General features: G+C 47.6%; 6 protein-coding genes and 1 non-coding gene across 7 annotated transcripts; 4 read left to right on the forward strand and 3 right to left on the reverse strand.

Moving 5' to 3' along the window:
- The first annotated feature begins 468 nt into the window (after positions 1 to 468).
- B0J16DRAFT_t8 lies at positions 469 to 568 on the forward strand. Its single transcript has one exon. It is a non-coding gene; the product is annotated as a tRNA-Leu (tRNA).
- Positions 569 to 707: 139 nt separating this feature from the next.
- Positions 708 to 2412, reverse strand: B0J16DRAFT_16458 (uncharacterized protein). The gene is made up of 3 exons (XM_046122286.1): positions 2082 to 2412; positions 1301 to 1856; positions 708 to 1241 (listed from the first exon to the last, which is right to left on the reverse strand). The coding sequence occupies exons 1-3, from the start codon at positions 2300 to 2302 to the stop codon at positions 909 to 911; spliced, it is 1110 nt and encodes a 369-aa protein (XP_045988906.1). The 5' UTR covers positions 2303 to 2412; the 3' UTR covers positions 708 to 908.
- Positions 2413 to 3582: 1170 nt separating this feature from the next.
- Positions 3583 to 5412, forward strand: B0J16DRAFT_327816 (peptidyl-prolyl isomerase CWC27). Its single transcript, XM_046126152.1, has one exon. It carries the CDS (start codon positions 3658 to 3660, stop codon positions 5290 to 5292), a length of 1635 nt encoding a protein of 544 aa, XP_045988907.1. The 5' UTR covers positions 3583 to 3657; the 3' UTR covers positions 5293 to 5412.
- A 1306-nt stretch (positions 5413 to 6718) lies between these two features.
- On the forward strand, positions 6719 to 9048 carry B0J16DRAFT_313598 (uncharacterized protein; the record flags this gene model as incomplete). Its single annotated transcript, XM_046125140.1, has 2 exons — positions 6719 to 7218; positions 7269 to 9048. 2 exons carry the CDS (start codon positions 6719 to 6721, stop codon positions 9046 to 9048), a joined length of 2280 nt encoding a protein of 759 aa, XP_045988908.1.
- A 1025-nt stretch (positions 9049 to 10073) lies between these two features.
- On the forward strand, positions 10074 to 11075 carry B0J16DRAFT_391050 (uncharacterized protein; the record flags this gene model as incomplete). The annotated part of the gene is made up of 3 exons (XM_046131915.1): positions 10074 to 10341; positions 10378 to 10554; positions 10603 to 11075. The coding sequence occupies 3 exons, from the start codon at positions 10074 to 10076 to the stop codon at positions 11052 to 11054; spliced, it is 897 nt and encodes a 298-aa protein (XP_045988909.1). The 3' UTR covers positions 11055 to 11075.
- Positions 11076 to 12333: 1258 nt separating this feature from the next.
- B0J16DRAFT_16501 (peptidyl-prolyl cis-trans isomerase-like 3) lies at positions 12334 to 13249 on the reverse strand. Its single transcript, XM_046122294.1, has 2 exons — positions 13112 to 13249; positions 12334 to 13059 (listed from the first exon to the last, which is right to left on the reverse strand). The coding sequence occupies exons 1-2, from the start codon at positions 13187 to 13189 to the stop codon at positions 12634 to 12636; spliced, it is 504 nt and encodes a 167-aa protein (XP_045988910.1). The 5' UTR covers positions 13190 to 13249; the 3' UTR covers positions 12334 to 12633.
- A 135-nt stretch (positions 13250 to 13384) lies between these two features.
- On the reverse strand, positions 13385 to 14149 carry B0J16DRAFT_327825 (uncharacterized protein). Its single transcript, XM_046126153.1, has one exon. The coding sequence runs from the start codon at positions 13985 to 13987 to the stop codon at positions 13526 to 13528; it is 462 nt and encodes a 153-aa protein (XP_045988911.1). The 5' UTR covers positions 13988 to 14149; the 3' UTR covers positions 13385 to 13525.
- Positions 14150 to 14733: the final 584 nt, after the last annotated feature.

Below are 14733 nucleotides of genomic sequence, written 5' to 3' on the forward strand. Positions count from 1 at the left end.
TACTCTCTACTCTCACAAATGAACCGAGGATATTCTCAAGCTACATAAGCCTCAGGGTGTCAGAAGAAATAACCGCTAAAAGCATAAGGGACGAAATAATTTAGTTATCTTATGTCAGTTTAGGCCCGCTCTTAGGTTGCTTTATTTTAGCAACCTAAGCCTTAGAGGACAGCTCTTCTGTTACCTACCTGATAAGCTCCTGCTTAAATGCTCCGTTTAAGGTTCTGCAACGTCTTACTACCGTCACTTTCAGAAAGTCTAACTCGCTACTACAGGGCCTGAGACATGCGCATGCCGTGTTGAAGTGATATATCAAGAACAGCCTAACATATCATCATCTGCAACACAAACAAGAGGGAATCATTTCTACGATTCACGTCCTCACTCACAATTTTAGTCTCAGCGGTTATGTACTGGCTAAAAGTCTCGCAGTCCATCAAGCGGGTCTACAGATCACTTACGACCTTCGGTGAGATGGCCGAGTTGGTTATGGCGCCAGGTTAAGGTTAACCTTAACACCAATTTCCTGGTGGAGCAATCCTCCTGGGTTCGAGTCCCAGTCTCATCAAACGTTTCTTTTTGTGTATTGTGCGTTATCTGAACATCTTTCTTTTTTTTCGCCCTCTCGTACATACAAAACAAGACCTAGGCAGTCGTCAGGGTGCCAGAAGAACTGGCTGCTGAAATCATAAGAGACGGAATAAGTGGATCACTTTAAGGTAAATTAGGGTAGATCCTAGACTACTTTATTTTGGTAGCCTAAGCCTTAGAGTACATCTCTTCTGTTACCGTTCTGTCGATGTGGCTTCTCTATAGAACTCGGCCATCCCAGCAGATAGGAGCACATCTTCACCTCTCATTCACTCAAACAGACCTTCGTCACCGGGCCATATCTCTAATCCTCCATGCTATATAAACTCGAATGTCATGCCGTGAGTGCGTTCGAAAAATGCCGTATCAGTAGGTCCGTAGGATACCGTGACTGAGCCAAGGTTTGGGCAGGCGACGCCAATCTTTCTGGCAAGTTGAAGGAACCAGTCATCAATCGAAACCTCGAAGTCCTCATCGGGCCCATCCAAGTAGTTCCCATCATCAAAGAAATACAGGTAGCCGTCGGGAAAGTCTTCTTGCAAGCCTCTTGCTATAAAACCACGGTCAACAAGGCTTGCGTTGATCTCGATATCGAACTCTTTGAGGGTGGAATTGTTTAAAGCCTTGCAAAGTTCCTCGATTTCGTCTTTCTAGTTCAAATGGTTAGTCTTTCATGGCAGCAGAGTCTGCCGACCCAGTAGTCACTTACGAATTCCTGCCAACTTGAGTTATCGGAAGCTGGACTGTTATGCTCGGATGCCTCATTACCGATTCGCAGATAATCGAGCGCAGGAAAGTCCTCAATGACTTGATGTACCCCTTTTACTTGCTCATGAATTAAGTCCCATGTTCCATTGTCAAGCTCCTGGAGAGGGAATTGTATCTGGAGCGATTTGAGCAAGTGCGGCTGGGCTGAGTATTTACACTTGAGAGCCCGGTACATTTGGTTGTCGTCTTCGTCGTCGGGCAAGCACCAACTTGTAAGTGTCACATGTTCCAGGACACCAAGTTCGCAGCTGTCGAGGGCAGCAGCTGCGATGCATTCATTACAGTCCAGAAAGAGACATGTGACTTTATCCCATCGAGGGGCTTCAGCCATCCCGCAGGCGAATTCTGCAAGATCAAGATAGTCTTCTTCATAAATCGTTTGTAGCTCAACAGAGTCGACACAGGTCACTTGCGAAAGGCTGTCCACGATGCGCTTAGTGAGGCCAGCAGGTGTCTCAGATCTCGAAGGTGCGGGAAATATGGAGATCTTGAAATCCCTACATCAAGGAGTTAATAGCCATTAACGATATGGAAGTAAGAGAAGAAGGGAAAAAGGGGGGCAGGTAGGTAACAGAAGAGCTGTCCTCTAAGGCTTAGGTTGCTAAAATAAAGCAACCTAAGAGCAGGTCTAAAGTAGCATAAAATGAATAAATTATTTCGTCTCTTATGCTCTTTTCTTCTGATACCTTGAGGGGGGGTTAGTGAAAGGGGGAAGAGCCTACTTGATAAGAGGGTGCTTCTGGGTATATTTCTCGTCAAGAAAGAACCCCAATGTTTGATATAACTCCTCCGGCTTGCCTCGGAGCCAGATAGATTTCCAATTAGCCGAACTGAAATAGTAGTAGAAACTTTTCGATACCAAGGCAAGGTTTAACCGATCCGAGTTTCTGAGGAATGAGCCGATAATATCTCGGCACTCCTGTGGGATTTTATCCATGGTCATGCTGAGGGAGGTACGCGGTACCAGCGAAACTGTCCTCGTTCTGAGGCTAACCTTTCTTTGCTGGAACTCTGACGGGTAGGTGCAGACGAGAGGATGCGCCTGAGAGAAGTGTTGTATGAAGATGTGAAAGTCTGAGCCCCCGGGCTGTAGCAAATGCGTCTGGGGAGGAGGAGAGGCTAGGCAGGATACTGCGATGAAAATGTGACGAGGATTTGTTGTTGATGGATGGAAGGAAGGAGGGAAGGAAGGAAAGTTGTGAGTGTGGGTGGAGGAGAGATTTCTTTATGCAGAGGCAGGTGCAGAGAAAACCTACCTGCCTGCTTGCCCATCATTCAATTTTTGTGGCACTGCCCAGCAGTGCTTCCGTTATGGTGACAGATGAATTGGCAGGTATTGAAGCTACCAATCACGATGATGAATGGGGGGGGGGGCTCTGTTTGACAACAATACACTGTCAGGGCAGTATAGAACAATAGTACTCTTTACCGCGCTGTGCAGACACAAATACTGGCTTGAGCTTATGCCTTTGTGCCTCTTCATCTGTATACCTATACCTAGCCTTTGAGCCTTTGAGTATTTGAGCCTTTAAGTAGGTATATTTAAAGTGCCATGGAAGCATACAGTCTAGCTTGCAAGCATTTAGTATTAAAACAGATAAACAGAACATTCAGATAAGTTAAGACCGATCTGGGACTGATGCCGCACAGGTATTAAATCAGGCTGAATATTCTGGGACTACTTAGTACCTGTTTTAAAATGGAGGGCGGCGGAATATGGAAGATGGTGACCTCGTCAATCTTGTAAAGCCGACGAGGCTTGTTCTGCTTAGGAGTTAACATCATCATGCTTCAACGTAATAGGAGAACGACTACTGTGATCACAAAGACCGGACACGTTAAATAAATCTGCTATACGATACAGCATCGCTGACTGTATTGTTCTCTGCGCCGGTATCTCGGTTCTGAGTTCCTAGCTCCAGCGTTTTCCATCTAAGTCTGTTCGTGAGGCTGCTACCATGATGTTAAATCTACCGATCAAGTACATGCGAGTTAAAGGCAATACTACATACCTGATATGAAGTTATTGCTGAGCGCGTTGATCTTTTATTCAATTCGTTCCGAGGCAGTTTATTGAACTGTTTGTTAGCGTTGGTGATATGTCGTTGGTGTTTAGCTCGAATCTAACGATGCCGTCAGTGTGCCTTATCGATAACACTCTGTGGATCCATGCAGCTAACTTTAGCAGGCCAAGCTCTTAGCGTTCCAACCTCATTCAACTTTCTTCATTGCACGCGTCTTCTTTTCCAACAACAACAAACTTCAACTTCTCCATCATCACAATCCAAGGGAGTTGCAATGTCGGCGATCTATAATCTCGAGCCGCAACCGACGGGATCCGTCATCATCCACACCACTCGAGGCGAACTCTCGGTCGAGCTATTCGCCAAGCAAACACCGTTGACATGTCGCAACTTCCTACAATTAGCCCTGGATGGTTATTACGACAACACGATATTTCATCGGCTGGTTCCTGGTTTTATTCTACAAGGTGGTGATCCCACTGGCACCGGCAACGGCGGAGAGTCGATATACGATGGAGGCGCATTCAGCGGCGACCTGGATCCTTGGCCCATGGATCAGCGAATTGGAAAGAATGCAGGGCCAACCGGAATCAATTTCAAGGATGAATTCCACTCTCGACTCAAGTTTAATCGTCGAGGTCTACTGGGTTCCGCAAACGAGTCGCGTCCAGATACAAACGGCAGTCAATTCTTCTTTACTCTGGACAAGTCCGAGGAATTGAACGGAAAGAACACCATGTTTGGACGAATTGCTGGCGATACCATTTACAACTTGGCTAAAATGGGCGAGGCAGAAGTGGACGAAGCCACGGAGCGACCAACCTACCCAGTCAAGATCGAGCGCATAGAGATCTTGGTAAACCCTTTCGAGGATATGAAGAAGCGATCTCGAGTTGCCACTCAAGCACCGTCCAAACCAACTGATACTAAAGATAAGAAGAAAAAGCGAAAAGGCGGGAAACAACTACTGAGCTTTGGGGACGACGAAGGAGACGACGACATGCCAGTGCTGAAGAAAAAGAAATTTGATACCAGGATCGTTATGGAAGCTCCGGAGGAAAACGATGTTCCCAGCAAGCCAGCAAAAACCAAGACCAAAGACAAGAAGGAGTCAGCATCGGAAAAGCGACCGGTGATCGTAGATGAAGACAAAGATAAGGACTCAGATCAGGCCATCCCCAGTGAGCCCCCCAGGGAGGTTCGCCAAAAGCCTGCCCCACCTGTCAAGATGGAGATGGACGACGAATCACCGGAGCCGGAGGCCCCCCGTAAGACAGCATTGGAGCGAGCCAACGAAGAAATGGCTGCGCTCATGGCGTCTATGCGACGGACGGTTCACTCAGACGAGCCTGTGAAGGAAAAGAAGAAATCTACACTGGAATCCATGATTCCTGAGACATCAGTCAAAGGAGCAAGAAAGCGAGGAAAGGCAAGCGAGGACCCTAAAATGCTTCGTAGTATACAAGCGTTCCAGTCAAGGCTGGTGAAGGCACCTCCGGAGAAAGATAACGAACCGTCGGCCCGGGAAGCTGCCAAGGAAGAAGGAGACACGCAAGCTGCAGACGAAGAAGCTGAGTTGTGTGATCTGCACTTCATCGCAAATTGCCAAAGCTGCACGTCATGGGATAAACAAGAGAAGGAAGAGAGCGACGACGAGGGTTGGATGTCGCATTCTCTGAGCTTTGCCGCGGATAAACTGGGTAAGGACCTAAACAACCGTAGAAAGGCGGAGGAAGAGCTCGTTGTGATTGATCCACGCGAGAAGGCTCGGACTCTCAAGGATGAGAAGAAGGCAGCCAGGGATGCGCGACAAGGGAATTCGGGTCGAGCGTGGGATCAAGCACGAGATGCAGCAAGGAACGCCAAGATGGCACAAGCCGCCTCGCTTGCAGGACGCGGAGCAAAATGAACGGAGAGTATCAGTCAGATAGTTTGAGTTGTGTTAAACCCGTTGTTGGCAGTTCAGCTTATAGCCACATTGGGGATAGTTAGTCTACGATACCCAGCATAGAAGAATCGATTCCATGTCCATGTCCTTATGGGCCTGCAGCCAGCTTGCATTCTATGCCCCTCCTCAGGTAATGCTACCCGGTCGCTGGTCTGACCTGACATGGGACGACGCCCATGCTTGTCCGCTGAAGAAAAGTGACATTATGAATTGTAACTGCCGTCCCCACATTAGCGAGATCATGCCGATCGATCGGTGATGATGATGAAGGTGGTCGATTATGAACAGAACTGAGGTCATAATTATCGTGAACGCTGGGGGAAAAAACGAGGTGCTTTGTCTTTTTTTATTTAATTATTGAGACATTGTTAACTTTAGTAGCCAATGAACCAGTCAAGTGGTTCAACGTCATTAATGGCTTGAAACTGGTGGCTTTTCTTCAACGTTTAAAAAGATCGAGAGTTCCCTCCTTATCATCACGTGAAGATGAGAGGCCCATGCTGGTAGGCTTTATCTGATTGGCCCAAAAATATTTGACACTTGATCCGCTCGCTCCAAATGCTCCGGAAGACCCATAATCGCAGCGACCGTCAACTTCAGCATCATCACCGTCACGAAACTGCACCACTGGACTGACTGCGTATTATTGCCTATTGGGAATCGCAACATCGGTACTAGTCGGCCTGTGCATCGCCTATTGCTCTACAGTACGGTTTCAGAATGGGCACGCCGCCCACCAACTCTTATCGCCCTTGATCTATATAGACTAAGGCCCACAACCTCTCAAACCGCAGTCTGGCTTTCCCACCCAGTCTCTTCTTCTTCAATCTCCAGACGCGCTTCGCAACTCACTATTGCTTTAAGGCATCACCACCGCGAGCTCCGTACACGAGGTAGAGCAGGCGCGTGGCTGTCTTAAGTTTTAAGAGAGAAAAACCTTGTCATCATATTCCGCGATCGGATTTACAAGGCTGCGCCGCGCCGCTCAAACACAATCTACTAGACCTGTGCTGTGGCCTTTGCGATAGCACTTTCCACTTTAACTTCTCGCGCGCACACGCGGTTCTTCGCTTCTTTAACTCCCAGTCACGCCTATCGTGTTTCCTACTACAACCTCGAGACGACCGCTTACCACGATTTACTTTGCGCAATCTCGGGCAGAATTGTTAATAAATCACAAATTTAACCTCCCCGATTTACCCACCTTTCCAAGGCAATCATTACGTGAAATCGACTACTGTCAAGGCGACACCTCCCCCGAGAACACCACCCTCGAAATCTCGAAATCTCGAAATCATACCCAACTGGATTAGGCATCGACATAGCCAATCCACCCCAAACCAAACTCACCGCTTCTGGAGAAGCGCCAACTTTTCGAAACAATTCCATGTCTGTACCCAATTCTAGAAAACGAGCAGCACCGGGAGCATCGCCTATGGTGCCCATACCACAGCAAATGCATCAACAATACAACACGGGGAACGCGGTGGGCAATCAGGGATTGCGTTGGAATGGCATGGCTGACCCTTCAAACTTCATGAATGGCACGGACGGCATTGTGGATGGAAGTTCGCATGTGGGCAACTCGTATGGCCACATAGTTCCAGCACAGCCGCAATACTCTCAACCTGTGCCGACTCCATCAAACACGATTGCGCGACGGCAAATGAACAATGCGCTTGTTCCGACCAATTCACGAAATTTTGATGGGGCAGTTGAGCCATGGGGAAACTACGGTGGTGACGACAACGCACTGCTTCAGGGAAATCTTGAAAACCTGAGCGAGCAGGACAATATCGAGGTGTTGGAGGAGAGGGCTCAAAAGGCGAAGAGGGAGGCCACATCGAAGCGCAAGCAGATTCCGCCGTTTGTACAAAAGTTGAGCAGGTAAGTTTGTGTGCCTAGCAGACCGAAAGATACAAGCTAACCACATAAAGTTTCCTCGAGCAGCGCAAAAATGAAGAACTGATCCGATGGTCAGAAAAGGGAGATTCGTTCATCGTGTTGGACGAGGACGAATTTGCCAAGACCCTGATTCCAGAACTTTTCAAACACAACAACTATGCTTCTTTTGTTCGACAGCTCAACATGTATGGTTTTCATAAACGCGTTGGGCTATCGGACAACTCTATGCGAGCCAGTGAGCGCAAGAACAAGAGTCCAAGCGAATACTCCAACCCTTATTTCCGACGAGGCCATCCCAACCTTCTGTGGCTGATCAACAAGCCTAAGAGTGGCAGCAAAGCAAAGAAGGGTGGGAAAGGTGCTGAAGGGGAAAATGACAGTGAAGACGAGGCTGTTAACGAGGAGGTGCTTGCATCTGGGTTGGGGCCTTCTACTGCTCAACCTCCCCGACCACTGCCAGCTGGTGAGTCTCAGGCACCGCCTAAAAAAGAGATGTCCCTCATACGGGAAGAGTTGAGCAGGGTCAGGGAGCAGCAGAGGCTCATTCTTACGGCAATAACTCGCCTGCAACGGAACAACACTGAGCTCTACAACCAGGCCATCATGTTCCAAAGCCAGCACGACCGCCACCAAAACTCCATCAACGCGATTCTCAGCTTCCTTGCCAATGTCTTCCGGAAAACATTGGAAGATCAGGGCAATACGCAGAACGTTGGTGATATTATCTCGATGATTACGAATCAGAACCAGCAGTCTACACAGCATGGAAGTGTGTTTGAGCTAGGTGATTATGTTCAACAGATGAATCCCAACTCGTATGGAACACCCAATAAGAAGGCCAGGGGGCTTTTACCAGCACCCCATCAGAACAATCGCGCCCAGACTGCCAGATCAACTTCAACTCCGAGCCGCTCTACCCCTGCCAGCGCGGGTTATCAGTCTGCCAACCATCATAACCATAATCCTGAAATGGGTCATGTTACAGAACTCCATGACAACTCCCCTAGCGACACAAACTCTCCCAACCTCCGTCAAGAGCTTGAGGAAAACCCCTCACAACGCATGATGAGTCTCATCCAGGAGCACAATAACGGCAATGGTGTGGACATTCCCGATGTAGCAGATTTGGTAGCCAGCGCGCCAAATGCATTGAGCAATGCTCAACGAAACATGGTCAACTTCATGGCTGGGCAGTCGTCTAATGCTCCTTCAGTCAGGTCAACTCCTGCCCCCCAAACTCCTGCTTCTGCCACACCAGCCCCTGCTGCTGGACAAGTCCCAACGTCCAATTCCAACATGGCCATGCCCACCATGCCTCCGTCTGCCTCCGTCTCACCCCCACCAGCCGAATCCAACCCGCCTCCCTCACTCTCCCCCATCATGGGACCACCAATGGCGCCACCTTCTATTAACGAGATCAACTCCAACCAAATCGATTTGGACCACCTTCAGCGCCTGCAGAACGAACAGGACAATAAGATCCATGAGCTCAGTAACATGCTTGGGCCGCTGAGTCCTTCTGGACAAATTCCCGGCCTTGGTGATGATGCGGGGGCGTACTTTGACCCTAACTCGGCAGATTTTGAGAACTACTTTGATATCAACCAGTTCACCGATGGCAATGATTTCAATTTTGGTCTGGAAACGGATTCAAACCAACCAAACCAGGCACCGCTGCACTCAGGGCATGTTATGCCTCACATGAGTCATACCAATACTCCTAGTCCTGCGGGCACAGAAGAAATTCTCCGTGATGATTTACGGCTAGAACACACTCCCGATCGAGGGACCAAACGACAGCGCGTGGCCTAGTCCATACTGCGGATGGCCCGCATCATGACCAAGAGGGGCAAACTCACTGGGTCTTTCGTCGTATTTATTACCACCACGTACAATGTACGCCAACACTTTTTGGAATCTCCTTAAGGGTGATTCACTGCAATCAACACATTTCAAGACGAAATACAATCGGTGAAGGCAGACAAGGGGGACAAGATATGCTTTGGAGTCAGCGTTTTGGTACTGTTACTCGATTGTTGCTTTTCAAGAGGAAGAAGGAGGAAACTTAAAAAAGAGCTATAGAAAACCCGTGGGTGAAGAACCCGGGAAGCGTTCAAGGTGCACCGGCAGGATATAGGAGCTCCAGAAACCAGAACCAGAAACCAGGAAGGATTGCGTTCGCGCGCCTTATGATATGATGTATGTGATTAAGCACGATTAATAATCCCACTTTTAAATCTGTACTTGGCTATCTTGTTGTCTTGGTGATCTATCTAGCAATTTGGGCGTGTTGGATTAGAGGTACACACAAAGCTGTATGTTCTTAGAGTAGAAACAGCTGAACACAAGAAACAATCTATTTACTTGAGTCTTATAGAGTTTGTAATCTTTCTATTTCCTAACTTGAGGTTAGTTTGTCGTCTAGCTTTACCTAGTAAAGCAGTTGTTCATCTCCTGTATTTTCCACCTTTCCTTGGACACGCTAACCCTTCTGCTTGTTCTATCTGCAATGCTCGTTAATGTATTCGTTGTTCGTCATGTCAGTTCCAAATTGAGCTGTTATGTTCTTGCCCAGTATCGTTGTTCAAGCACTGATATGTACGTTCAACTTTGTTATCTGAACAACCCCTTTCTTGTTTGTAGAATAATGCTATTGTTTTCAGTCTGGTTCTCTTTTCGAAATGTGAATTACATATTTAAAGGGTCCCCTTCACTGATGTCTGCTCATCAATTTCTCAGACACAACTCACAGCTTCTGGCTTGCTGAAATCAAGTTACTCTTTACTGAACAACATCGTCGGCCGGTCTACACGATAGGTAAGTATAATTAACCAACAATGTCCAGCAACATGAAGCAACTAACCCCCCTCCTCACGAATTACTTTCCAGGAAATCGGTTCTCCCAGCAAGTTTCCGACGTTCCTGGAGAGCAGGTCTCACCCTGCGGGTTCAAGATTTTCATGCCTCTGAGCAACGAAGCAGGCACAGAGCGCCGCATCTACCGTCTCAACATCAAGGACTTGTCCAAGTGGAAACATGAACTTCAGCCAAAGCGACGTGCTAACAAGGTCAACAGGGTCTCTCGAGCCACTGGTGCTATCAATGGTAAGTGGGCGCTGACTTACTCATCTTACCCTCCAGACCAGGGACCGAATTCCGCTGAGTCTTCTCCCCCTGACTCTCCTGAGAGTGTGTCGTCTTGTGACTCGCCGATGTACACACTCGATGAGATTCGTCTTCTTGTTCCTGGAAGTGAAGATGGCGATATCGATAGTAAGACTATCGCGGACCGCTGGACGGCGAATATGATTCTTGAAGGTAAGTTGATTCCTCCCCCCCGCCGCGACTACGAAGGACCTTATGCAGCTTGCTTCAACGTCATGGCCGTGATGGAAGAGCGAGAGCACGGCAAAGCTCGCCGTCGCGCAGCATGGAAAAGCACTTTGCAGTCCCGTCTCGCCATTGATGGTCCTAAGGGGTGGGAGTTTCTGCACTCTGTCATCTGCGACGGCCAAAGCCCAGAGCTCGGTGCTCAACAGTTCCCTGCCTATCACCCCAAGCAGAAAGCCTACATCCTCACTCGAGACTTCAAGGGGGGTAAGTACATCGTATCTGCTGTCCGCAACCTCAACGCTTGCTCGGCACGCGAGGTCTCGAAGTTGATGAACAGGATCGGCGAGAGAGGATGGCAGGATGTGATTTATGTGGCTATGGAGGATGAGGACATTCCCTACTGCTTTGAGGGTAAGGTTGAGGATTATGAGCAGGAGCTCCTTAACTGGGGAGAACGTGTTGAGGAGGAAATGGAGACCTGGTGAGTAGTTAAGGTTGAATGTGTGAGAAATAAAAATTGCAATTGAGTTAATCGTCTATACAAAGCATATACTGTGATCTTCTGATTGTTTTACGTCTCCTAAATCTGCAGTTGAAGATACCTACCTAGGTAGTTGGCGTTTTGGAGTCGACTTCCTTCCAACCCGACACCTCCTTCTATGTAGTTTTTATTACCTATCTACCTTCTAGAAGGACAATTGAAGCTCAGTGAATGATGCTGCCCATGACCTAGGCCATTCAGGTGTGCAACAGAAGAATTGTCTGGCTTAAGTGCAAGTCTAAGCTTGCACAAGATGACCAAATTATTTCGTCTCTTATGCTCTCAGCGGCCGGATCTCGATGATCTTATTGTTATTGTCTAATACTTAGTAGGTACTCTTCGTCCTTTATGGTCTCAAAGTTAAAGGTTTAGGTACCGCAAGTCAGGGTAGTGACTTCCACAACTTGAAAGGCGTAGCTAAATAGGTAGGTACGGTATCCATCTACAGCTCACATTCTGCATCCGAGACTTTTCTCGCTGTCACAAACAACATTCTACACTCTTGACTGCTTCTATTCATCTTCATCTCTACTGGTGCATCATTTGAATAAACATGCGCGACTTAGCATATAACTGGGCTGGTGTAGCCTACGACACGGGAAAGCCAATTCGCATACAGGAACAGTTAATTCGCATCGTTCCCAACACCAAAACCTTGAAAGCCCAATACGATCTGGCAGATTTCATGTTAGATCCACCGATTTATTCGCGCGAGGACCTTCGAGTGCAAGATGCACAGGAGTAAGTGACTAACATCACAATACCTGCTCGAGAAACTAACATCCATGCCTATATTAGGGAAGAGTTAGCCGTGGTTGTTGGGGAATTGCTTCCACACGGTTTCGCATACCATTATCCCGAGAATCTGTTTCCTACACAAACCTTCGATTTCGGGCGTCATGACATTATTATTCCAACCCAGGACAGGGTCGGGTATGTCATTGAAACCTTGAGGTTTACAGGCTCATCCTTCGAACGCCAATGCTTCCTCCTCGGCGATGAACGATTCAATGGAGTTGGAGTTGTCAAGCGGATTGGGGGGCTAGGTACCACTGAAATTCGGGATCAACTTTTTTACTACCATGAATTCAGCAAGTGTGAAGAGAGGACAAAGCTCGGCAGATGGAGGTTCTTCTTGAGGACGATTAAGGACTTCCGAAAAAGCCACCTTGAAAAATGGCGAAACATACATACATAGGGACGAGATAGTAACTTGGACGAATAATAAAGGCAACAGAATACATATTATTAACACTCAATCATTCTTTTCTGGGTATAGATAATCTACTGAAGCCAATTAGTGCATGTTCCACTACAAAATCAAGTCAGAACCATATCCAGGCTGTGGGCAGGGCGAAGATATACTCTTTAACATTTTTGTAGAATCTCTCGCGTCGGATCTTAAGCCATCAATCTGACCTCAGTGGTGCGATCCTTGTAATTCGGTGGTGGAATGGTTTTCCTTTTCGAAGGGCATTCCAGAATAACCATGTCGTTAGGGAACTCCGGGAAGCAGCATAATCTCAACCAGCAAGAGGGTTGGCATGAATCGTCAGATTTTCGATCCGAATAGGCTCCTTTGGTCTGTTCTTCTTATCAACTTCGACACCCTCCATCTTGGCCAACGTCGCCAGACCCTCATCTCCAATCACGCGTCCAAACACAGTGTTCAGCCCGTCCAGATGCGGCGCTTTGTCGAACGTAATAAAGAATTGCGATCCGTTCGTCCCAGGTCCCTTGTTAGCCATTGAAAGCACGCCTCGCGCGCTGTGTCGCAGCGCAGGTCGGATCTCGTCCTCGAATGCGCCTCCCCAGATACTACGTCCGCCCTTGGGGTTCTCGGGAGGGTTCGGTGTTGCGGGGGCGCCGGTCTGGGCCATGAATTTGGGGATGACGCGGTGGAAGGGGGATTGATCGTAATAGCCTGTAGCGCAGAGGGCGAGGAAGTTCTGGGAGGTGTTAGTCGAGTTGCAGTCAGGAGGGCGGTGTTTTTTTACGAACCTCTGCAGTTTTGGGAACGCTTTCGCAGTATATTTCGACTTTGATGTCGCCATGCGACGTGTGTAAAGTGACCGACATGGCTGTTATATATGACTGTGGTTGTTTTGAGAATGAGATATCGAGAAAGTTAGAGCTATGCTATGCGTGGTGTTGCTTCTCAAAAGCGTTCGGAGAATATAATTGGCTGACAATCCCTGCTGTTGATTACTAATATTCTTAACGGCATATACCACCAAGATGAGAGATCTAACCTGGAGGTAGGTGCTGGATAACATGAAAGTTGTTAATTGAAGACTTCAAGTACCAAAATAGAATAGCCTAAGTTTTGATCTAAACTGGTCTAAATCATCTAGACTATTTTGTCCCTAATCCTAGGTGGTGACCAAGAGATATTTTTTGAAGGCATTTATTTGGTCATAAGGAGCTCAACACAGCTTCCCTCATCTCCACCTCGACATCCTCAAGTCCATACGTACGAAGGATTTCCTGGCATCTCAGTACTATAGAAAGCCCATTGCTGTGATCAATAGAATCCTCCTTAACTGAGATAATCATCGTAACAGGTTTATCAGACTCCTCATCCTCATCCAACTTTGACAAATGTTCATATCCTAGTCGCAGGATATCGACACCGATCATTTCGACGTTTTCCAAGCACTCCAGGATATCTCTGCAGAGAGGCCCTGTGTTCCACATGTCTTTAATCGCATGTTTTCTAACGACCGAAAGCGTCTTATAGACGCAATGGAAATTTTCGTGCATCACCCACGGGTCAGTACTTGTGCGCGCGATGAGTATTGGGCGGCTTGGTAAACCACGGAAATAGCCATGCTTCTCCTCCTCGCTTGGAGGGGAGCGGTGGACGGAATCTTCCATGTCGACGGTGCTTTGCCTAAGGCAGGGCTGGGGTATTGGAAGAATTAGCTGGTGAAATCATTGGAGACGAAATGTTAGTTACCTTATGGTAGCTTGAGCTTCCTTAGGATACTTTGTTTTGGCGCGCTGAGCCTTGGGGGGTAAGAGAAGAGGTTGCGTGGGTTGGTTTGGGGGAATAAAGACGGGCAGAGGCTTCTTCATTTACTCCGAGAAGCCGAAGGTTTGTTGAGAGGCCATCTTTACAAGCTTTGTGTTAAAGAATAAAGTTGACCTCCCTGGGCAGGTCAAAGTTCATTGCAGGAAGTTACCTGCAGCAACTGAACTCTGACTTACCTACAGGTAGGTAAGTACCTATACATCGTCGTATGTCGTCGCCTATAACACCGACGTGCTTTTGAGTCACTCTAGATCGTAAAGCTCCTTTGGTGTTGCCAACCGTTATAATGTCAGAAGGATTGGCTGCCGAGAACATAAGGGATGAAATACTTTGGTCACCTTATGCTAGCTTAGATAAGGACTTAGGCTGCTTTGTTTTAACGCCCTAAGGTTTAGAGAACTTGAATGCTATTCTCATCACCCTTTAACCTCAATGGAGTGAGTACTTCGACCATTTCCCGAAGACTTGTTTCGATGTACACCCTGGATATGAGCATTACGGAGGTCATAATGCATCTGTTTTAACAGCTTTGCCTTTTGAAAAGGCATTGCTACGTCGATCATGTCTTCAGTGATTTCTGGATGTGCTC

This window comes from Fusarium flagelliforme (assembly GCF_020744385.1).
Source record: "Fusarium flagelliforme strain FIESC 12 MPI-CAGE-AA-0113 chromosome Unknown B0J16scaffold_1, whole genome shotgun sequence".
NCBI classification, from domain to species: Eukaryota; Fungi; Ascomycota; class Sordariomycetes; order Hypocreales; family Nectriaceae; genus Fusarium; species Fusarium flagelliforme.